This window comes from Nothoprocta perdicaria, unplaced genomic scaffold, assembly GCF_003342845.1.
Source record: "Nothoprocta perdicaria isolate Ctin4 unplaced genomic scaffold, notPer1 scaffold_92, whole genome shotgun sequence".
Taxonomy (NCBI): Eukaryota; Metazoa; Chordata; class Aves; order Tinamiformes; family Tinamidae; genus Nothoprocta; species Nothoprocta perdicaria.
Window position 1 is genome coordinate 2,697,501 of NW_020456221.1, and position 22,497 is coordinate 2,719,997.

General features: G+C 41.4%; 1 protein-coding gene and 1 non-coding gene across 3 annotated transcripts in view; one reads left to right on the forward strand and one right to left on the reverse strand.

Moving 5' to 3' along the window:
* The window catches only part of EPB41L4A (erythrocyte membrane protein band 4.1 like 4A), a 123,197-nt gene extending 109,241 nt beyond the window's left edge, over positions 1–13,956 (forward strand). For both annotated transcript variants that reach the window (XM_026052839.1, XM_026052840.1), the window contains 6 exons: positions 1,940–2,059; positions 8,319–8,366; positions 9,015–9,083; positions 9,979–10,089; positions 11,088–11,169; positions 12,784–13,956. In XM_026052839.1, coding sequence (XP_025908624.1) covers positions 1,940–2,059; positions 8,319–8,366; positions 9,015–9,083; positions 9,979–10,089; positions 11,088–11,169; positions 12,784–12,912 — 559 coding nt within the window. In that variant the 3' untranslated portion in view covers positions 12,913–13,956. The remainder of the gene's footprint in view (positions 1–1,939; positions 2,060–8,318; positions 8,367–9,014; positions 9,084–9,978; positions 10,090–11,087; positions 11,170–12,783) is intronic.
* Positions 13,957–20,983: 7,027 nt separating this feature from the next.
* LOC112958915 lies at positions 20,984–21,114 on the reverse strand. Its single transcript, XR_003251523.1, has one exon. It is a non-coding gene; the product is annotated as a small nucleolar RNA SNORA13 (small nucleolar RNA).
* Positions 21,115–22,497: the final 1,383 nt, after the last annotated feature.

Genomic DNA, 22,497 nt, shown 5'->3' on the forward strand with positions numbered 1-22,497 from the left:
AGGAAAATATATTGCAGTATAAGAGAATGAAAATAAACTTCAAAGGAGTAAAATCTCATTTTACAATGGTCCCAGATTTGGGAATTTCCCTACCGTACCATTTTATACCAGTATGTTCTATGTACTCTTATTGGGGTTTTGTTTTGTTTTGTTTTGCTTATTGCTGTGTCTTGTTCAAAAAAGGACTTGAAATGACATTGAAAATGCAATTTGAATTTTTGTTGGTTATGGCTGAATTTTGCTGTAAACTTCATATATTGTTGCCTGCTGTCGTGTTCTCTGAAGTCATCTCTTCTTTTGTCCTTCTTTGCTGTTAGAATGGGGAGACTTTTATCAGTGCAGAAGAGCATTTTTCTGTTATCACTGCAATTTGGCTCCCTTGCATCCCCCAAGGATTCCATTAGTAAAATGTCCCAGAAAAGTGATGCGTTTGCTGCTTTAATGAGAGGTCATTCATCAAAGGCAGGTTAGCAGAGCATGTGGCCGGCAGAGGGGGGTAATTCCCAGTGCTTCCCTGGGAGAGGCAGAATCCCGTGCACTCAGCGCATGGACATTGTGCTCTGCTTTTCTGGGCAGCTCCTTTGTTCAGACTGGGTAATTCCCAGTAGTTTTGCAGCCAGCATCCCAGTGTCTGCCTTGGAGCCCAGCTGTCTGCTTGACATGTTAGGTGCTTTTCCCTGGGGACAACTGGGAAATTGGCAGCTGCAGCATCCAGAGCAGCATGTGCAGAGCAGCAGATGCTGCTCATACCATGAGGGGGATGGTTGCTTGTCCCCACAAATTGGATTATCCAGGATGAAAATCACAGTCCATTACTTGTTGCTGTGTGAGTTCTTGTGTTAAATCTGTAGTTTGTACTAATCCCTGTCGCCAGCAGATTACAGATCGAAAAAGGCATGCTTACAAATCCAAACCTGATGTCATGTCGTGGTCTACTCCAGATGCTTGGTGCTATTTGGTAGAGTTGGCAGGGTTTACAGCAGCTGAGGATCCTACTCAAAATTCATTACACATGTGAGAGAAGATCTGATCAAAAGAGAAGCAGCAGCCTGCTTAGCCAGTTTAGCTTGACACAATTCAAAACTCAACTAGAAAGGCATGGAATTAGAGAGGAGAAATGACATTAACATGCTTTGCATTTGCTGGGGAATAAGGTCTCCACTGTAATGCGGTTATCTCTGTTGGTTTGTTTGTTTTACCTGTCAGTCTTCCCCTTCTTGTTACACTTCCCTGGTTTCTTCAACATGCCAGTCACGCTGTCACAGCAGACAACTCATCACAGCAGCCACAGCTGAGAGGCTCCTGTTGGGTCTCGAAGGGCCGCAGAGCTGCACGCTGCTTGTTGTGGCTAGTTGTGTCGTTGCAGAATGAGCTCAGGCTGTTAAGCTAAAGGAACATGACAGGTTTACATGATGCCCTTGCAGCCCTCACGGGCTGCTTTGCAGGCCAGGGCAACAGGAGCAGGAACTTGGACGGGACATCCCTGGGGGAGTTTCCCAGTGTCCCACAGTGGCTGTGCTGCAGCAACAAGTTTGGAAATAGTTGCAGCCTTGCATCACTGTAATGGACTTCTGTTTGCCTGAGGTGAGGTTAACTTAAAAAGCTAAATACAGTAAGGAAGAAATTCCATACATTTGGCTTGGGCCAAGAAAACAAATTGAATTCAAATGCAGGCCTGTTTTTACTGGCTTAGAGTGATTCATTTTTGTCCTAAGCTATGTTGCTAAATAACAAATCCATGAAGTACCTTCAGTACAGTTTCTTATACATTAATATATTTTGGGAACATTAATGGACATTGTAAATATAGCAAGATGAAAAGCTAAAATACTGCGTAATAGCATCAGGAATTCGGCGAGGGAAAAAATACCGATCCCTTCCTCAAAACATCTGGGGACAGAGCTCTTGAATTACTGAAGTCCTGCTACTTGTTTTGCAGGTTACGGCAGGAGAATGACATGGTGGACTCGGCTCCTCAGTGGGAAGCTGTGCTGCGGCGACAGAAGGAGAAGAACCAAGCAGATCCCAACTACCGGCGATCCCGGCACAGATCTCGATCGTATGTACAGTTATTCCACCTTAATTTGAAAATCAAGGCTGCTGTGGTACGTTAAAAAACAGGAGGACTCTCTGCTGTCTGCAGTGTAGATACTCCCCTGAGCTGTTGAGGAACAGGGGCTTTCACTGGGCACATTCTCATGTTGGTCCACAGTTCATCTCCTTATGTCCTGACTCCTTTTCTATAGTGGTTTGAATTTGAGGGTAAGAGTAATGTGGCATAGGCTCTGTGACAGATTTGAACAGTAATGCCCTCCTATTACCTTGAACGAGGTATTGGGATGTTTTGTGGCTCACTGAACCTTAGTTTTGTAAAGAGGACAGTGGTGCCCCACTCTGTGCAGCCTGTCCTGGTATTCAGTGAGAGGTGCAGGTATTTTTGCAAGTGTGCATGCATTTCTTTAGCATAATCTGTGCAGCGTTGTTCCGGCTAGTGTAGTCTCCATGTCAAATTACCATTTGTAAGCAGCAGTGAGTGTTTTATTATGTCCTGATGCCAGGATTTCCGTGGCAGGGCCGTGTTGCTAGGCAGTGCTATTCCTACTGGTAGCCATTGTCAGTTTCTAAAATGAATTCTCTCAGACAAATGGAAATACTGCTTTTATTATGGCTGTATTGCTTTTATCTGGTTCATCTGGGGCCGTTAGACGCGTGGGTTTGGACTGTGCTTGTTCGAAGGCTCGTGTGCGTCCCAAGGAAGTGCCCAGCGCAGTGTTGGTGTCGGGGAGCCCCGAGGCCCACAGGGCCAGGTTGGGTGCTGGGCAAGGCCAGGAGAGCCGCCGTAAAGGCAGGCAAAGTCTGTGAGGCTCTTCTGAGTGCAGTCTTGGAAACTACATCCCCACATTGCCTTGCTAAAATGGACAGTTGTCCCGCTGTGAAGCCTATGTATGACCACTGTAAGTCAGTGTAATTACTTAACGTGATTGCTTTTATTCTAAATTATTTTATCTTCCTGACTGACTTAAACAAAATGTATTGCCTTGAACTGCTAATTTTATTTCTCTGAGTAAACATTTTAGTGTAGTTTAAGGAATAATAAGTATTTGTTACAAGATACTAGGATTCAATGTTGAGTCACCTTAAAGACTTTGGCTTTGCAGCATTTCCCAAGCAGGAAGTGTCCTGGGTTTCCTGATGTTCATGTGCATGCAGGGTGTTAGGAAAGAACAACAGTGCTGACTTTTATCAGCCCATGGCACAGAAATCTCTGCCTTGAGCAAAATGTGGTGAATGCTTCTTGTCCCTTTTTAGTTCTTCGTACAAAGACTAGGCTTAGCCTCATGAAGGGAAGGATAATTCTACCTGATTTAATCAGTGAAATGTTATTGTAGCTAAGTCGGAATACTAATTTTTACTGCCCTACCCCAATAAGCCTCTAAATGAAGCATGAGGGGAGGAAGGAAGGAGGTTTGGTCTCATAGAAGACTGTGTAGGTATAGTTAATTATTTTTTTAAAGAAAACACTTTGTTCTTGATTGGGAGGATTTATTCATCCCATTTCTAAGAAAATCATATGCAAGCATGCAAAGAATGTGCAGCATATGAAGTGTATAACTATTTTATTCTAACCTATTGGAACTGCAATCTGCATTGATATTTCCAGTATTAAAATCTGCTGTAGTTCTGTTCTCATAGCTACCCAGTACCTTTCCATAGCTTCCTTTATGAGAAATAGTATTTATTGTTAAAATTCCAAATGTTGGAATTTCTATTTTTACTAGCTTTGGACAAACCTGTTTGCTCTCAACTGCACAGAAGTCAAGTATTATTAGGTGTAATTGTAGAATGATAGAGTACTAAAAATCAGGAGTATTGAAACTCACTTGCATTGAAGGCACAGTTATACAGACTGATTGATTTACAGTTTTGCAATGTATACAGAAAGTGCTATAAACTAGGAAATGCATTCAGTTTATGGGTGCATGGCTAGATGAAATTTATAGCCTTTTTTTTCCTCCTTCCATGTGCCAAATAAGTTCGTGCTTGGGCAGCACAGACTCCCTCTTGTGGCTGACAACTTGCAAAACACATTTTATCTGCCCTCCAGAAAATATTAGCCAATGCAGTGATATTCTGTCTATATTTTTCTGAAAGTACTGATAGCAAAAAAGCATAAGGGTGTAGTATCATTTGTAACAAGGCAGGATTCTAGAAAAAGCAAAGAACGGAGGAAAACTCTGAATATTTGGGTAAGTCCTCATTTCTCTGCCATATTGTGATAGCAATGAATATAAGTTTCACTATCATGCACCTCAATGTACGCACATGTGAGCTAGGAAAGGATAATGTGAATTCCTTTAAAGGTGCTTTTAAAAAAGAAAATATCTGGTAAAAGGCTTTTAACTGAGAGTCAAATCAAACATGATGGATAAACCCTAGTTGCAGTAGGCTATAAGTTTAATTTAGTTCAGCTCGGTTGCTTGCATGATTGTATGCAAGCTGGAGAGAAGGGAAACAGGTGAATCTCTAGGATGTAGGCATTGTTGCATTTACTTTTAAATATGGGTATATGGTCACTTCAGCATGCACATTTAATAACTGACACAAAACCTTTGTTTTAATAATACAAATAAATCTTTCCCATTAAGTTACTTATTGCTGTCAGCTTACCTAGAGGTTCTCTTTGGAAATCTCACGTAAAGATTGAAATATTTGTTACCACATCTGACAAAGTGCATTTAATTTGTTTGATAATGAGTGTAGTATCAATCACTGCTGTGAGTCTGTGTGTAAGGCCAAGCGTGGGGGGGATTCCCCATGGTCTCAGGAATAAAAATATTTGACAAGAAATTGACCTTTCTTTTTTCTAAAAGAAACAGAAAGCTCCCCATTCTAGTTCTAGGGGTTTTATTTTCAAGAGCTCGAGTAAAACATCTGCATAGCCAAAGGGCTTTTTTAATTAAGAAGAATGTCTGTTAAAATTCCATGGCTATTTAAATTTACCATTTGTGAATCATGAAATCAAATTGAATTATTAATAAGGGTGCAGATGCAGACATAAAAAATAATGTAGACCTTATTAACGTCTGGGGTTGTTTGAGCTTGTAAAAAGCAAATAACAACAAAAAGTAACCCTGGAGGCTCACCACTTACTGTGAATTCCCATTTGGCTTTGTGCTCATTAGAGAATCCGATTAGCTTGCAAATTGTCCAGAAGCTATTATCTGTGCAAAATTTGATTCAGGTACTGCAGTAGGACGGTCTGAATATATCTTATGTGTCCAAACTGTGAATGCAGATACAATTCAAATGAGAGAGGGTGTGAAAGAGGGATTGTGATCTGGCATTAAAGATCTAATAGAAGGATCTCCTGGTTATGTGTTGTTGAGAACTACACGTGCATTTCATACTATATATTTACATTAGCTACACTTCCCCCTGGCAAGTCTGTCTTTCTATAAGCTTTTTTTCATCTTAGAGTGATAGTATTTCTGCTGTCCTTCGAGGGTGCACAGTCAGGCCTATGGTGTAAAAATGCTTTTATTGGGATACACTAGCTCTATTTCTGGATATTCATTTGAATAAATGCTGTGACATTATCCCAGTATCATAGCACTTCTTCAACTCCTGGAAGATAGAGAATGTCAAGACACAAATTCCTAAAACTGGTTTACTCTGAGCAAGGATTGTGTATAGCTCCTTTCCTTCATGCTTTTTCTTCCCATAACATGCAGTATGTGGTTTTACTGGCATTTTACAGCGATTATTCGCTTATTAATGTAGTTGCAGAGGAACGGCAAGGAAGAGGAGGTGGGAGAGTTGGCCCAGAGGTGGCCATAGGAAGCAGGAGTCCCAGTTCCTAGCGAGTGGTGAGATGAAGGAGTGCTAAGCGCCTTGCTCAGCTGCTGTGTTCCCACACTGCTCTGTAAGTTAGTGTTTCCTTGCTGCAGGTGAGGCTGTGCCCCATGTTCGGTGGCACTGGGACACCTGGGACCACATCCCCAGCTGGTGGGTTTCAATGAATAAGTAAAAGCAGTGCACAAATCAGATGGGTTATTGATGTGCACAATACCCTGCTTTGTGGGAGCCCTGGGCGAGGGAGTGACCTTCGGGCTCCCCTTCCTCAGGCAAACTAGGGCTTGTAAGCATTACAAAGCCTCCCTGGAGAAGCTGGGTTTTCACTGGGTTTTGCATTCCCCACTGCCTGATTATTCCTTCTCAGAAGAGGATGCCTAACTTCCCAGCCCCAGGGTGAATGTGGAGTTTGCAGCTGCTGTTTTGTGAGCAGGAGATGCACAGAAGCAGAAATCAATTCAAATTGAGGGGCAAAAGGCTGTTAGAAACCACTGCATTCCAAGCTACTGCCTTGGGCAGTGAAGAATAATATGAACTGATGTATGGAAGAGAGTAAAGAGAAGTAAATGCAAGAAGAGAGAAGGAAAGAGGCGAAGTGAGAATCAGAGAAAGTGAAATACATTAAAATAAACCTGCACAACCTCTTCACTGTGAAAGGCCAGCTTGCAAGCTCCTTGCAAGCTCCTTGCAGCTGCAGCTGATGCACCTGATGTCTGTGGATGCCCCTGTGGGGACCTGGCCCGTTGAGTGGCCTCGCAGAGGACGGGGCTCCCTGGGACGTGGCTGCTCGGTGCTGCCTGCACCAACTCGAGGACGTTACGTGTTAGTAACGTTCGTGTTAGTCCCACTAGGGAATTACAAATGTAAAGATGTTCCTTGCCTTTCTTGTCTTTTCTCTGTTATTTTTGCATCATCAAACTAAGTCTTCGAGTACTTCTGCAATGGTGAAATGTAAAACAAAAAAAAAAAGTAACAACAATACTCTCTAAATAATGTGCTTCTGTGCCCTCAGTAAACCATTTACTGAAATGCAGATGTCTCTGAACATTATTCTCAGACTAAAGCTTGGAAGTAAGCCAAACACATAATAGCAAAACAAAAACATACTAAAGTGATTAGTGATGGAGAATAGTTTGGGGTTATTTCCGATACAGCTCTGTCACTGGGCAACAGAGTCAATTAAAAAGATGCGTTGCAGCTAACAGACAAAATTCTGCCCTCTTCCTTGATCTTCTTTTAAATCTGTGGATTGCATAATTCCAAAAGTGTCTTTGATTTTGGTAGATCTTTTGGGGTTTTTTGTATATTTTCGTTGGTTTTAATTTTTTTTTTTTTAAGAAAAGGCTGTGATCTGATGAAGCTATGATTTCTGGGAGAGCATTTAGGCATGCTGATCCTTTTGACCCATCCTTGTGGCACAGGCTAACTGCCTATTCTGAATTTATATAATACCAACAATAAGAGCGTTCTGATCTCTTAATACAGTTTAGTCCCTGCCACTATGTAAAGCATATATTTAATCTGTTAAATTGCATAGCTTTTGGTGATTTCTAGTTGCAACTTCAGCAACAGTAGTGGTTTCATGCTCATGTGAGAAGAAAAAGAGAAATAGAAATAAAAAGAAAAAAAAAGGAAAAGAAAGGACAATCCAGTTAGGATACAGTATTTTCTGTAATTTCCTGGAAATGAGAGACATGTAATCAGAATTTCTTTACTGAGTCTCCTTGTCTGCAACCAAATAATTACAACTTTCTCTAAGCAATTTATCCTTAAATGAAGTACTTGCTGAAATATTTTGTGTGTTTGTGTGCATGTGCAGTTGTTGTTTGTCCTAGGTATGTCAAAGCTAAGGTATAAACGAGCTGAGCAGGTACCTTACTTGCAAACCACCAGAAAGTCTGAGGCTGGACTGATGAGAGCCTAACAGGAGCTTCTCCATTCTGGTTGGAATGAGCAGCGATTCCTGATCTGTTGGCCCGGCATGACTGGATCAGCCGCCCACTTCCTGCCCATGGATGTGGTCCCATCCAAGGTTTCTCAGGGACTACAAGGTGTAATTCCCGAGGTTTCTCAGGGACCACAAGGTGTAATTCCCAAGCAGGTTGTCCTCAGCTGGGCCAGCAGCTGGGGCTGAGGGAACAGCAGTAGCGGGACCCAGGCTTGGCTTGCAGTGAGAACTTGTTCTGTCCTTAGTGTTTTGCTGATGCTTTTGCTGAAGGGCAATGGAACAGAAATGGTGATGTCCCTTAGAAGCTCTGGTTCAGGAAAGGGCTTTGTGGTTTCAATAAAGCAATGCATTTTAATGTGTTTACCAATATAGTAAACTTTTAAATTGAAGTCACTAGTGGATTATACTTGCCATAATTTCTTAGCTCAGTGTGTGCCCTGAGAAGTTATCGAACAGCAGTATATCTCTGATAACTGTCTTCACAGTTTTGCATTTGTTGTTTTCCTTGGTTGTTTAGGAGAAGTCCAGATGTACAAGCTAAAGAGCAACTGTGGAAACATATCCAGTAAGTACTGTCCTCATAGGGTCTGACTGACTGCTGCATTGCCCTGCTATTCACACGCCATGCACTGTGGCTGTAACACATAATGTTCTGATTTGTTTATGTGTCACAGTACATTAATTTTAGAGGTGTAAATTAATTTACTTGGCTATGTGTAAAAAATGCTTCAGATCACTGAATACAGGAGCCCATCATATGTTAGCTGAGTTAGAGAAAAAAAATAGAATGTTTTAAAGATGTATTCCCATGGGGCTTCCAAAATGTCCTGAGTTTGATACTCTTTCTTGTTTTATGAGGAAGTGCCATATTCCGCCATGCGTACTGCATAGGGAGATGTAAGCTATTCCAAGAAATAGTCAATGTTCAGTATTCACAATATTCATGTAAATATCAATATCTCATGTGAAGCAACAAGATCAGGTTGCAGAGAATGAGAAGAAGATAGAACTGGATGTGGCATGCAGTTGAAAGCAATCTTAGACATATTTCTTAATAGGTTTTCTGTTTTGATGTCAAGATAGCTTCAAGGCTGAAAACAACTTGTTTAAGTAGATTTTTTCCAACCTAACATGAAAAAAAAAAAAAGAAAAAAAGAATGGTGTGCAGTTGGTAGTTACAGTATTGTTATTTACTTTGCCTAATTCTTTCCAGGAAGGAACTTGTGGATCCATCTGGCCTGTCTGAGGAGCAACTGAAAGAAATTCCGTACACGAAAGTAGAGTACGTTTGTCAGGATTTTTCTTCATGAGTATAAAAGCTTACTTTTCTTCTATTTACTGTGAACTTTGTCATACTGAAATAGGAGGGGGCTATACATAATCCATAAGATTTAATCCTCTCAAGATGCTTATCAAAGATCACCTGGGTGAGGATACTTAGGTAGCTGCTAAACCTAATGTTTTTCCCTTCCCAAATACAAAAAGCATCACCTTCATCTCTCCTTGTGCCACTCACTCACCAGCCTGCTATATGTCTGTTTGTCCCACTATACCCACCCATCAGTATATTCTATGTGATATGCGGTACACAACCAGGGAGAACTGAATACAAGCAAACAAGCCTATTCCTTTCCTAAACTACTACTTCCTTTATTTTTTGTTTTTTAATTCTGGTCATCCAAAGGACTTTTTTTTTCACATGCTGAACCACTTTTCCGTGGTTTATCATGGGCAGCTGCCAGGACATAGCTATTTGCTTCAGAGCGGACATCTATTTTATCATGATAATTGCCCATTGGGGATACCATGTGTTAGTGCAGGCAGCTGTGAGAGAGATGGAATCTGTCTATATTACAGTGTGCTTCCACAAGAACATTAACAACAAAAAAAGGCTGATGTTAAAGCTGTATATTTTAATAGTTTCCTTAATAAACAGTTTAATTCTCAGGTACAGATATGCTCATTTTGATGACTTCTGCACTGTTAAAAGTATTAACTTGTAAATACAGACTCATAAGAAAATCATCAGCCTTTTAAATTGAGACAGTGCGAGAAGCCATCTGTTCTATTTTAATAAGAAATGGGAGAGTGGCTCTGAAATTGCGTTTTTTTTCCTTTTTTTTGTGCCAAAGGTCTGATTTATTAATCTTCTCTTGTGAATTTTATTTCTCACTTAGGACTCAAGGTGACCCAATTCGCATCAGACATTCACATTCCCCTCGAAGCTACCGTCAGTATCGGCGCTCGCAGTGCTCTGATGGTGAAAGATCTGTTCTGTCAGAAGTGAAGTATGTGAAAGTGATTGCTAGCAATAGATTGTTTTAATGGGTCACAGGCGTTCTTCAGAAATCATGCTTACATTACAAGTGACGTATATGTGATTGTTTCTGACTTAGCATTCAGGCAATCCTGTAAGCAGTAAGTCTTCAGAGGTAAATAAGTGCAAAACCATTTGTAGTATGTCTTGAGCCATGGAGACTTGCTTGACCTAGTCTGTAGAAAGGGTGAGGAAACAGAAGAGCCCAACTAAACCTACCGTGCTCATGAGAGATAGGTCCTGATGTTGCTTAGGGGTAGGAAGGTCTGTGAGTCATTCTCCAAATACCTGTAGCCTCATAGAGTCAAACTGTAAATCTGCAGCAGTGTGTTCCAAGAGAACTCCAATAAGCCTCTTCAGCAGTGGGTGGCTTAGTCTTTCCTAAGAAAACCAGTTAGTAGAGGAAATATAAGTGATCTGTGAATGGAGAAGAACAAGCCCAATGATCACTTATTTTGAGGCCTGAGAAAGCTGGCCCCATCCAGCTAAGTGATGCCCGCAGCAGCATCACAAAGCTCAGGGCAGTAAGTTAAGGCTTTGCATGGAGGCGCTCCTCTTCCTTGGGAGAAGATGCTCTGGACTTGCTGGGCATCTCCTGTCCTCCTTCATCTGTGCTGAGGTGAGCTGCTGGCACTCTGCAGGAGAAGGAACATCCTTCTCCTGTGGTTTAGCATGAGGCCTCACCTAAACATGGCCCCCCTCTCTAGCCTGGGGAGAGAGGCCTTGTGAGAAGGGAATGAATGAGCATTGCCCTGAGGGTGCTCTCACCAGCGAATATTGAGAGTGGTCTCAATGGCTTTTAGATGTCTGAAGTTATGGGTTAGGTAATCAGCTGCCTTTGAGATCTGTTACTACTTGAAGTGTCTTTATGTAACTGACTTGGGCAGTTTCTTATGCTTGTGTGTATTGTTGCAGTAAACTTTATTACCCAAGAGATGCCCAATTTGTAGTAACATTTTGTAATTCCAGTGCGAAAAATGACCTGGTGCCTCCACTGCCTGTGACACGTTCCTCAGATGCTAAAGGTCCGATCATCCAACTGACTCAGCAGGTTAGTAAGTGTGCACCCTTGAAAGTATTCCATTTTTGGAAGGAGAAAGGCTCAAGCACTGTATTCAGATTATGACTTGGTCTTTTGGTGAGTAGAAAAGCCATGTGACTTTACATTTAACTTACTTTGGTTTGACTACTTAGTTTACATTTTAAAATATATTGAATTCTGGAGCATGTACTCCCATGAATACATGCTTCTGCTCCTGAGGGACAATTCCTTAGTTCTAAGTTGGTTGCTTTGTTAACGTGCTATCCTCTTTCCACAAGAGGAGAATTACTGTCACAGTTACTTAAAATATGCATGTAAACTTAGGATGTAGTTCTAATTATAGTCCATTATCATTTTCCCTCCACTTCTTAGGGCTTGATTGTTCAGGCTTGAAACACTACTCTTTTTCTCAAATGCTAAATGGTTATTCTTTTCAGCTTTTTGAAATAAAGTGGTCAGATCTTGTCTTTATTGCTGGCTTTTTTTTTATATTATGGTAACATAGCTTTGATAGGAAGTCTTTATACACTCTCAGGCTGGAGGAAATGATATTCAAAAAGCAAGCACCTGTACTTATGTTACATGAGTGCACTAAAGGAAAACCAATGAATGCAAGGGAAGATTCCAGACAGATTTCTGTCTAGCTTCCAAATCCTTAGAAGGGCACAAATTGCTGCTTTTCTGAGAATTGCTGTTTTACCTGTATTTTTTTCCAGCAATGCTATGGGGTTCTCAGATTATTAAAGGTTTTAACAATATTTATTAGAAATTCAGGTAAACTCATACAACTAGAATCTTAAATCTTGCTTCTTTCTAGAACCTTTTTATTTATTTTTTATCATCGCTTTTGGCAATGGGAGGGCATATCTGTGCAGTAAGACATTCAATAAAAACAGATAGGATTCTTCATTGTCCTCTTAAGGCAGTGTGTGTATAGGTTTTCAGCAAGACAGAGGAGTCTTTGCCAATACAACTTAATTGTCATTAAGAAATGAGTGTTGTAGTTTCAAAATTAAAATCAAAATATGAAAACCAATACGCAATTTCTTCCTACCCATCATGTCCGCTAGTCTGGCAAGTGAGTATATGACAACCACATGCTGATAAGTGCAGTGTGGAAACTTAAACTTAAAACTAAGCACATTTATGTGCTTTATAGAAATAAATAACTTACAGTATTAAATCCTGTTTAAAATTTACCACATAATCTTATTTTCATTACCCTCTTATTCTACTTGGCATTAATTCATAGCCCTGGAATAAATGAGTGCTACGATGTTCAGTGTCTACAAACACCTCCCTTTCCCCTGGAATGCTTCGCAACAGTGGCCATTAGTTACTAATGAACACTTGTTTGCAGTATTTGGCCAAATACCAAATAATTAGTTCTGCTATTTCCTGAATAAGGAATATGAATCCAGATAGCACAGAGGAGCAGCAGCTGGGAGAGTAGCAGAAAGCAAGAGTAGTTGTTCTGCTTGATCAAATGTACAGACTTTCATATTCCTAGTATCAGTAAATTGTCCTGTACTTGGTCTAAAGATGTCATAATAGCAGTTGTCAAAATACAGGATATATTCTACTGTACATTTTCAGCAACATATTTTCATTTGTTTTCTTTAGAGGCGAAATGGATCTAAAGAGAGCCTAATGGAAGAGAAATCTCAGCTCTCTACTAACAACCTCGATGGAAAGCCCACCATTAAAACAATAAAAACTGTACAGGTGTCACGCTTCAAGGTGGAGACTTGACTGTGGCAGCTGAAGATGATGAATGGATTTTATTCTTTGGAAACAAGGGTTTTTGTGCAAGTAAAAGATGTGAAGTTGGAGTGATAGCAGTTCCCTCAGAACTTTCAGAAATGCAGCCTGCTTGCTGGGAAGCCAAGCAATGCATTTTCTGCTTGGATTTGGACTGCTCTAATAGTGTGACTGACTGAGGAGAAGCTGCCTGATGAGACAACCAAAAAGCAAAGTCTTGGTAAAACTGAATCATCAGCAGTTACATTTCCAAAAAAGAAACAAAAAATTGCTGCAACAAAACAGACTTTATGGTCTGCTGTGTAACTGAATTGCCTTTTTCCAAAAATGACTGTTAACTAATGTGATCAGGACCAGATGTTTCAGGGGAAGCAAAATAATTGGTTTTTTGGCCAATTGTGCAATATAGTATGACTTGGGAAGAAACATCTTCTCAACTTCAATGGGGATCAGCTTACACCCTGAAACATAAGGACTTCTAGCTCTTAAACAACACATGCTGGTGTTGTTAATACAAATGTTGTCTCAATCCCTTGTTAGCTCAGAAGTAATAGATTCCATAACTCCCTGTGACAGAGAGTTGCAGGGATTACATGGACTTACTTTCACTTAACAGTTCTAAGTGTTCTCAATTTTGAATGCCCTTTTGTGTGCAGGGACTATTTAATTGAACATTGCCTACTGTAAGAACAGATAGATCATCTCTATGGTAAACCACACTGGAAATATCTGATGAATATGTACTTCTAGTACATATCTTCTTGATCTTCTTACTGATCTTATGTACTGTATTAATACTACTTAGCAGAACACTTAAATAGCTGTTAAACAAAACTTTTAGCTTAAGATTTAAAAAGAGCTGGCAAATAACCTTTTTCTAAACTAGATAAGTGAAGCCTGCCTTAATCTCTTTTCGTATTAAATATTCAGTACTAATAACTTCTATTCCTCCTCTCTGAGCCACTTCTGTGATGAAATGACCAAGGCTGTACTCCAGATGTGATAACTGCATTTTTTCTTTTGTTAAGGTAGGAGTAGTTAATCTTAATGATGCTCCGTATTGAGCAGGTTATCTTCCAGTGTGTGTCTGACGTGATGCTTAGATCTCCTCCTGTCCTATGTCTTTGTATAAATAGCTGAAGTCACTCCTGTGAAGTCACTCCCATTTGTCCTCGGTGAGTATTGATGAGCCCACCCTCCTGGCTTTGACAGCTTCCTAAGGAGTTTAGCAAAACCTTTTCCTTACGAAGGTAACTTTGCTGGGTGTAATCCCAAAACTAAGTAGGGAATGTTTGGAACTGAAATAGAAACCGAAACTGCTGTTATATTTCATGTGCCCAGGGTATAATGACAGTTATTTTCCACTTCATCTTTTAGAGTCTTCAATGTCTGTGAAGATCTGAAGTGGTTAAGATGGTTGCCATTAGCCAGGGTAGTAATGGTATCTTTTGTATGTTCCTGTGACAATATAGGCTCATCTGCAGATAGAGAGATGCTCCAGCCTTCCAAGGAAGGCAGATTCACCTGACAGATATTTTTCTTTGGGCATATATGTCAGGTACTGCTTCTCCTTTGGTCTCAGCAAAAAAATTCTACGGTAAAGAAGGACTTTGAACTAGTGTGCGCTACAAATGCAGCTGATGTTTTTCACCACTTTCTCAGTGAACTGCAGAAACCACCTTAAGACATTGTTAGGCTTGACTTAAGTGTTTGCTCCAACTATTTTAAAGAGTCTTTTAAATAGTACCCCAGAGTTTAAATTGAATGGTGTTATTGTTACTGTTCCAGGTTACAGTGATATGACCTAGAACATTATTCTCACATGTACTGTCTTAAAAAAAAAAAAAAAAAAAAAAAAATTCACGATCCCCTGTGGTTAAAATTCTGGTCTTAATTATTATCCCCACAATTCCTTGGAATAGTTCCAAGAATTCTAAAATTATGACTGACCACACAAAAAGTGATAAAGATATCCTAAATCAAAGCCATACCTTATTTGTTCAGGAAGTTGTCCCAAGCTTTGGAGCTTTATAAATTTGCCTGTAGTTTGCTGCTTTCTAAATTAGTGCCACTTCTCTGGTCTCCTTACTCAGACACAGGCAAGTAGAGCACATCTGTTGCTTCAGGATTACTTGCATTCTTGTGATTTGATATCTATACATGCTGTCCATATCTTATCAATCCCCAAATATTATTGATCAGAGAGTAAGTTACCTGTAAGATAACATCACCCTGTATGCTGTCACCTGCCTGTGGGCTTCTGAATATTTTCAGTGGATACCATCAATAAGATGTGTGGTGTTTTACTCTATCAGAAAACAGACTTTCATGTCTGGACTAGTATTCATATTTCCAGTTCTAAATTGGTAGCAAAGTGGAATTTTCCTAGTCAAGCTAACCTTTTTGAGTGTTTTTTGTTTTGTTCATGCTTTTTGTTTTAAGAGGAACTTGCAGAGAGTCCTGGATTTGAATTAGTAATTTTACTCCCTGTGAGACTGTGTGAGGTTTTTAACAAGCCTAGTCATCAGCCTGGATCAATACAATTTTGTCCTGGTACAAGAAAGACCAAGCTTAATGTGTGCTTTGCGTGCTCACATGAGAACAAGGGAAGATTCAGGCCAGGATGTAACTGTCAGCTAGTACAGCAGAAAGGGAAGTTGCTCTGTATACACGCAGCTCCTTTGCCTCCGAGCGTGTCTTCCTGGGTCCTTTGAGGAAAGGCAAAGCACATCCTCTTGTGATTCCTTCAGTTTTGTGTATGAGATCTCAAGAAACGCGTCGCTGGGAGCGCACACGGTGGCTGCAGCGCTGCCCGCTCCAAGCGGGCGCAAGGCTCACTGTGCACCCGCTCCCGCCTCCTGCAGCGATGGGAAACACGGGAAACACGTACCCAGGTCGGCAGCCTTCGCCCTCGGGCTGGCTCTTACACAGCCTTGTCCCAAAGGGCAGAGGAACAGAACAGGACGGTCTCTTCACAGCTCTGCTTCTGCATTGCAGAGGCAGCCTCAGGCCAGCAACTTAGCTTTGTGCCTCAGCTTCTACCTCTCCCGAGGCTTCTGTAAGTGCTATGAATTGGTAAGTTACGCATCCTACTTGTTAGTTAGCAACATCCAACTATATGGATGAACCTCCTAGCAAAAGAAGCATTTAATACAATAAAGAGGGCTAGCCACCTGCACCACAAAAGCATTTTTCTATATCCCGATTGATATCCTTGCTTGTTAACTGTTTTCTTCAGCTGTCCTTTTCTACAATGCTTTGTCAGTACTGCTTACCTGCAACTCATACTCTAAACCACACTTAAGTTGCCAAATCATCTTTATAAGTTGAATGCTGAACTGCATAGCATATTTTGTTTTAGAAAAGTCTGTTTGATTCAAAGGTCTCTAGAATGTTGTTTTAAAACAGCATAAATAAACATATCAATGTGATGTGTATACTCTGTGTGCGTTAAGTTAAATATTCATGAAGCAACTGTGTGCTTTGTTTTAAAATGAGTTTAATAGATGGCTGTCAAAACTTGTGTCCAGGTTATTTAAAAGTCAAGTAAAACTTGAATTTTTAGGGCATTCTGTGGTTGCCTCTGCGTCTTATTTACATTACACCAAGGAGAACAGCTTCAGAAACACACATCCATGTGACAGTACCATCTGGTAGAAACAGGTGTAGTCCACTTGAAACCCCCTTGAGGATGCAGCTTCTCTAGATTAAGTATTTTTAAGTGTCAGTGTAATTTCTTTTTATACTTCCATTACATACCACAGCTTCATTATTTAAAAATTACCAGGCGACATGAGCTTGAAACCAAACATACTGGGCTAGTGTGGCAGTTGTGGGCTCTCTCCTTCCTGTTTTACCCTTTTTTTTTTTTTCCTGTTTTACCCAGTTTTAATTTCTGCCCTGTGTTTCTCTCCACTGCCCTCCCAGTTGATCAGCTGGCATGACATACACCTGCTGTAATAACATCTTGAAGCTACTAGCACTTGTTTATTAGAAACAATAATGATATATATTAATATTCTAATAGTAATTATTAGAAATATGTAAGTGCTAGTAACTAGCACGAGCTAGCACTAAGGGCCTAAGAAAGTACTTGACACTCTTCATAAACTACTACTGCTACTTTCAACAAGCCCCCTTATAAAGAAATAGTAAATAATTTATATCCAGGACCCTTACTTGAAGGTTAACAGAAGGGAGGTAACAGAACAGCAACTTAATGTAAAAACCTTTGTTTTTAGGCTTTCTCTGAGCACACAGGAACCTTCCTCCTTTTTGCTTGATATTATCAATCTTGAGTCTGCCAGATTCTGTACTACCACTTGAAAAAGCAAAGTAAGGAAAGAAAAAAGAAAAACTGCTTCACAGGGTTCAGTCCAGTTAGCTGCTCATAAAAACTAGGACAGCCAAGTCCTAACTCTTACAGAGTCTCACAGTACTGCTGCCAGCTATCTTCATTATCCCATTTATCCCTCCCTCTACATCACTTTTTATTTGTTCCATATTCAATATATATCAAAATTTAGATTCTCCATGTTTTCCCTGTTGGTATGATATTAACATCTCAGACACCATCATTTAAATTTGGCATTAGCTGTTATTCTCAAGGGGTCTTTTTGTTTGTTTGAATTTTTATTTTTTGGTCTTAAAAGCTACTTCTGCTAATCTTGCACTTCTGAGCAGAGATGCAGGAGCAAAACTCCTGAACAGATGGTATCTTCAGGGAATATAAGCCCAAATACAATCCCTAAGCTTTCTATCCTATTCAGTTATTACATCTTGATTCACTAAAAGTGACTCATTCTTTTCTAAGCCTTTTTCTTCTTGACAAAGCAGAGAGGAACTCATGCTTAGTAATTTGCCTATATTCAGTATTGAGATATCTGGCATTGCAAGATTTAGAATTTCAGCATGCACTCTGGCTGGTAAAATTCATATATGAGTAACAGAGGTATGAAATCCTATCATTAGTCCGGCTGTGTGTTTCAGTCTACTTCAAGTTCAGTTGACAGGGCATAATGGTGTCCTAATATGCAGTGTCTGGGGTCTAAAGGAAGCTTGCAATTCTTCATGTCTCTATTTTTAAATCCAAGTTTGCTCAGTATTAGATTTGTACTTTTCCTAACCAGAATACAAATCCCAGCTAAAACAATCTCTTGGGATGCTGCACAAGACCATGGTTTCCATTCCATTTACTGGCTTCTTTAATCTTGGGGGAAAAAGAAAAAAGAGTTCTAAGACTTAAAAAAAAATAAACCTTTATTCTTTTTTTGCCTACATGAACATTGCCAGACACTACCCCAATACAGTTAAAAGCTTCTGAGTGTCACCAAAATTTTCAGATTTAACATTCCATATTTTTTATGGGTTTCTATCTGTTAGGGAGAAGTCTTATTCTATGTAGAAGGCCACTGGTCTCAGACATGTTCCAACAATTCTGCCTAAAAAAGAGTAAACACAATGTGAGACTGAACATATGCAGGTGTCTATTTTCAATAATATTCTGGCAAACATTAGCTTGCTGCATCCTTAAAGCCTGGGACGAAGTTGCAAGAATCAGCTTGCCCCTCATCTCACTGGAAAACAGAAATCCAAATCTACATATGTAATTTTTTAAAAGCCTAGAGGCAGGAGAAGCTCTTTGCCCAGCTAAGCAAAATTACAGATTTGTGTTGCCTCTGCAAATAGCTGCCAAAGCACTGAGCTGCTCTGAAAGCTAAACTGGCACTTTGAAAGCTTTTATTGCAAATACTGCACAGTTACACTGTTTATTATTTTGTAGTCTGTGCAGTATATCTATTTCTAGCACACAACAAAAGCAAGCAACAAAAATGTTCCACAGTTGTAAGACCCAGTAATCTAAGTAACTCACATATGGGTCAAAACTCCCTAGTTCTTTGTAAAATTTCTCAATGAGTCTTTTAACTCTTCCAGGGTTTCTTGAGCTGTATTCTTCCCTGGAAAGTCTGTTGTGTTGCACTGGGTGGTGGCACCCTCTTTTCAGCCCTCCTAATGCTTCAAGTGAAACAAAAAGAATAATGGGAAGACAATGTATTAAAAAAAATATACTTTCAACTATTAGTGTTTCCTGGAATATGTGCAGGTTTAACTGGTAGATTCAACTACATAAAATGTGTGAACATCATTTTTTTTTATTAGTGTTTCTACTTCAGCCTGTCTTTATCACTGGTAAACTCTTCATGTTTGAGTAATTAGTTTGTTCACCTCCCATTCATAAGTGTTGCAACAAACTTCCATCCATTTTTTTCTTTACCTGCTGGCTACTGTACAAAAGCATTCAGTGCAGCACTGCTCTCTAGCACATGGCATATTATGTCCCCTGAAATGCAGGTAAGTTCTCATAATGACTTCTCTGTACTGGATTGCCCTCATAATTCAAGAACCTGCCTTCAAAGGCTTGAGTGACTCATCCTGCCAGTGGGTACTTAGTTTACACAAACCACAGTTTAGCACTACATCAAGTCTTTGATAGTATGTCCTATTATCATCTTGTTTGTGTCACCACATTTCACACTGACACAGACTACTGGATTTCTGAATAGAGCTAACTTTTCCAGGAAGTTATAGGGAAAGGCATTTTGGTAAGAGATGTTGAGCTTCCAGGTGTTACCAGTCTTCTCTACAAACATCTTAACTCTGTGCTCCCTGAATTTCTCCACAGTATCACCCCTCACTAAGCACAGAAAGGCACCCAGGCTTCCCCTGGACACACTGGTAGCCAGGCACCATTTGCAATGAAACCCCCAACACTGGAATGCTAACTTGTTTTAGGGCTTCTCAATTTATTCTTAGCAAAAACAAAGTTGTCAGACTGAGACCTGAGGTGATTAATGGTCCAATATCTCCTCAAAAGTCATTCTGCTGAACTTGTTTTTCTCAACACAAAGAACTTAATTTGGCTCCATCATACATGAAAGGTTGAAGCAAAGTCATACACCTTCTCATCACCCACCTCATGGAGAAAACTACAGCACAGCTGTGCCACCAGGGCGTTGTAATTTTTTCCTGCAAGCCTTTTCCATGCTGGGGATTTCACCACATGCTTGTCTGTATGAGCTGCAGAACTGTCAGCAAAATCCCCAATGATGGACACTGCACAAACGCACTAGAGCCCTGTAAGAAGTTTCTATTGGTATGTCAGCATTCTGCTAGGGCAGAGGAAGAGCAGCTCCCCCGCTAGCAGTGATACCTAAAGTTACCTCAAAGTGGCATCAAAGGAAGACTATTCTACCAGCATCAGTGTAAAAGGCATCACCCAATACTAAAAAGTATTCCCTTCATAGTTGTTAACCCCTAAGTCATTAATAAAAAAATGGCAAAGCACAAAGGCAAAACAACGTCTAAGAACATTACTAGTTATTTTCACCTTTCATGTAGCAGCATTTACCAAAGTTGTAGATAACTTTCTGTAAGCGAAAAAACCTTCACGAGTCTGAAATTATGTCATCATTCTTGTAAACACTAAACTGGAATAAAGCCTTCCATCAGCACGAATAAATACAGCTCTCAAATTGAAACAACAACAAAAAAATCATTTGGATTATAGGGAGAACTGCTTTACACTTTGTGAGCCTGCAACATTGACACGTCCCTTGCTTTAACATTAGAAAAAGTTTAAGCCTGAACTGCAATCTTTAGGATGCCAGATTGTTCCATGGAGCTTTGTAATAAAAGTCACCTGTGCATTAAAAAGCCAGAGCGGAAATAAATTTCTGGAGGAAAGTCTGTCAAACCTTCCAATGCTTGTTAATATGAAGGAGGAGGAGAAAAAAAGCCCTAAAACTTGAGTTAAAGAAACTTCTGTCATTACTGCTAACGCACGTGATGACATGGAGACCTCCCCTCCATCTAACGGAGAAGGAAAAAACCTTCTCTCCACTGTATCACACAATCTGTGTACACCTGATGCAGCTTTTACCATTCATCTCTGACCTAATTAAAGCATCAAATTCCTGTACGCTAAGCATTACATCTATCATGTAACTGCTGAATAGCAAAAGCGCAACCACAGGCCCTCTAGCCGTCTTCTGTTGTTGGCTTGTGTTGTTCTCGCAAAGCCCAGAAGGAGCAAGGTAAAGAACCAGCTCCCCATGGGGTCTCCTCAAGAGCTCGTTTGCCTTTTTTTGACACCACATTCACTCTGGAGGTGAATGAACGGGCAACACAAAGGCAAGGGTTGGGGTTGTGGGGCTCACCCATCCCTCCGCACAACGAAGCTCAGGGCAGGAGCGCCTCTCCTCGCTCGCTGCAGCGCCTCTGCACGGACGTGCGGGCAGGCGGCGAGGCTGCGGCGGGCAGCAGCACCTCCATCGCCGCCACCTGCAAGCGGGAGGGCAGCGCTCCCGGGAGCGGCCGCCGGGACGCGGAACCCTGGGGACAGGCCCGCAGTAACCGCCCGCCCTAAGGCGCGGGCAGCAGGCCGCAACAACGAACCCGGCGCCACGAGCCGCCACTCCCCCGCGGCCTCCTGCCCGCCCCGCACGCTCCCAACGGCCGCGGCGCGCGCCTCCCAGCGCGCCCCGAGCGGCGCAAACCAACCCGCGGCAGCGCAGGGGTGCGCCGCGAGCCGCCGCCCGCCCCGCACACGCGCCAAAGCGCCGGGTCGGGCCGTACCACGTCCCGCCCCCCCCGCGGGGAAGGCGCAGGCCCCGCCCCCTGCGCGCATGCGCGGTGCCGGAGCACGGCCGTTGAGCGGGGGGTGGCGGTTGCGTCCTCGTGCTGTGTGAGGGCGGCCGCCTGCGCTGCCGTTGTAGCCGCCCGCGGCCGGCCCGCTTCCTCTGACTGCGCTTCCCCGCTTGGAGTGAGCACAGAGCTCCTGTACGGTGCCCACACTACAGCCACGACTGCAAGTCGTCTCTGCAGCACAGCCTGCCAGTGTGTTACAGGGGGTAACGAAAGTTTATCCTTGCGTGATGGATAGATCCCTGATGCAGACGAGGTGTATGAGTGCTTCATTTAATTTTATAAGGAAACCAATAAATACTGTTAGCATTAACTCTAAGCAAATTCACAAGTGTTACTATGCTTACTTTCATAAGCTTTGTCTTAAAAAAGCAAAATTGTGGAAGTATTACTCCAGCATTGCTTCAAGCCTTGCCCTCATACTAAAGGTGACTGACCATTCAGTAAAATGACACTGAAGATGCTGAAGTAGTTGGTCTTGCAGAGCACATGGATGTGGACATGGATACCTGCTGACAGTCACGCTGGGAACGTGGTGGAAAGGGGTTGCTCTGCTCTGCTCAGTGAGTCCTGCGTGGCTTTGCAGCCTGGCTGCAGTGGCCTGAGAGCAGTTGGACTCAAGCTGTGCTAGTCTAGATCTAGATTTCTCAATTTCTCATATTTTTCAATGTGGTGATGTAATTCCAAAAGAAATGATGTCGGGGCATTCCTGTTGTCCGTGGCGCACAGCAAGTCAGTGTAGGTGACCACAGTGAATCTGGATTTGTAATTTCTGAATCCACAACCCTTTTCTTTGTTACAGCTGTTTCTGCGAGGCCAGGACAAGCTAGCTCGCAATGATAACTCTAGAGTAGTCTTGTGGCTATACATATA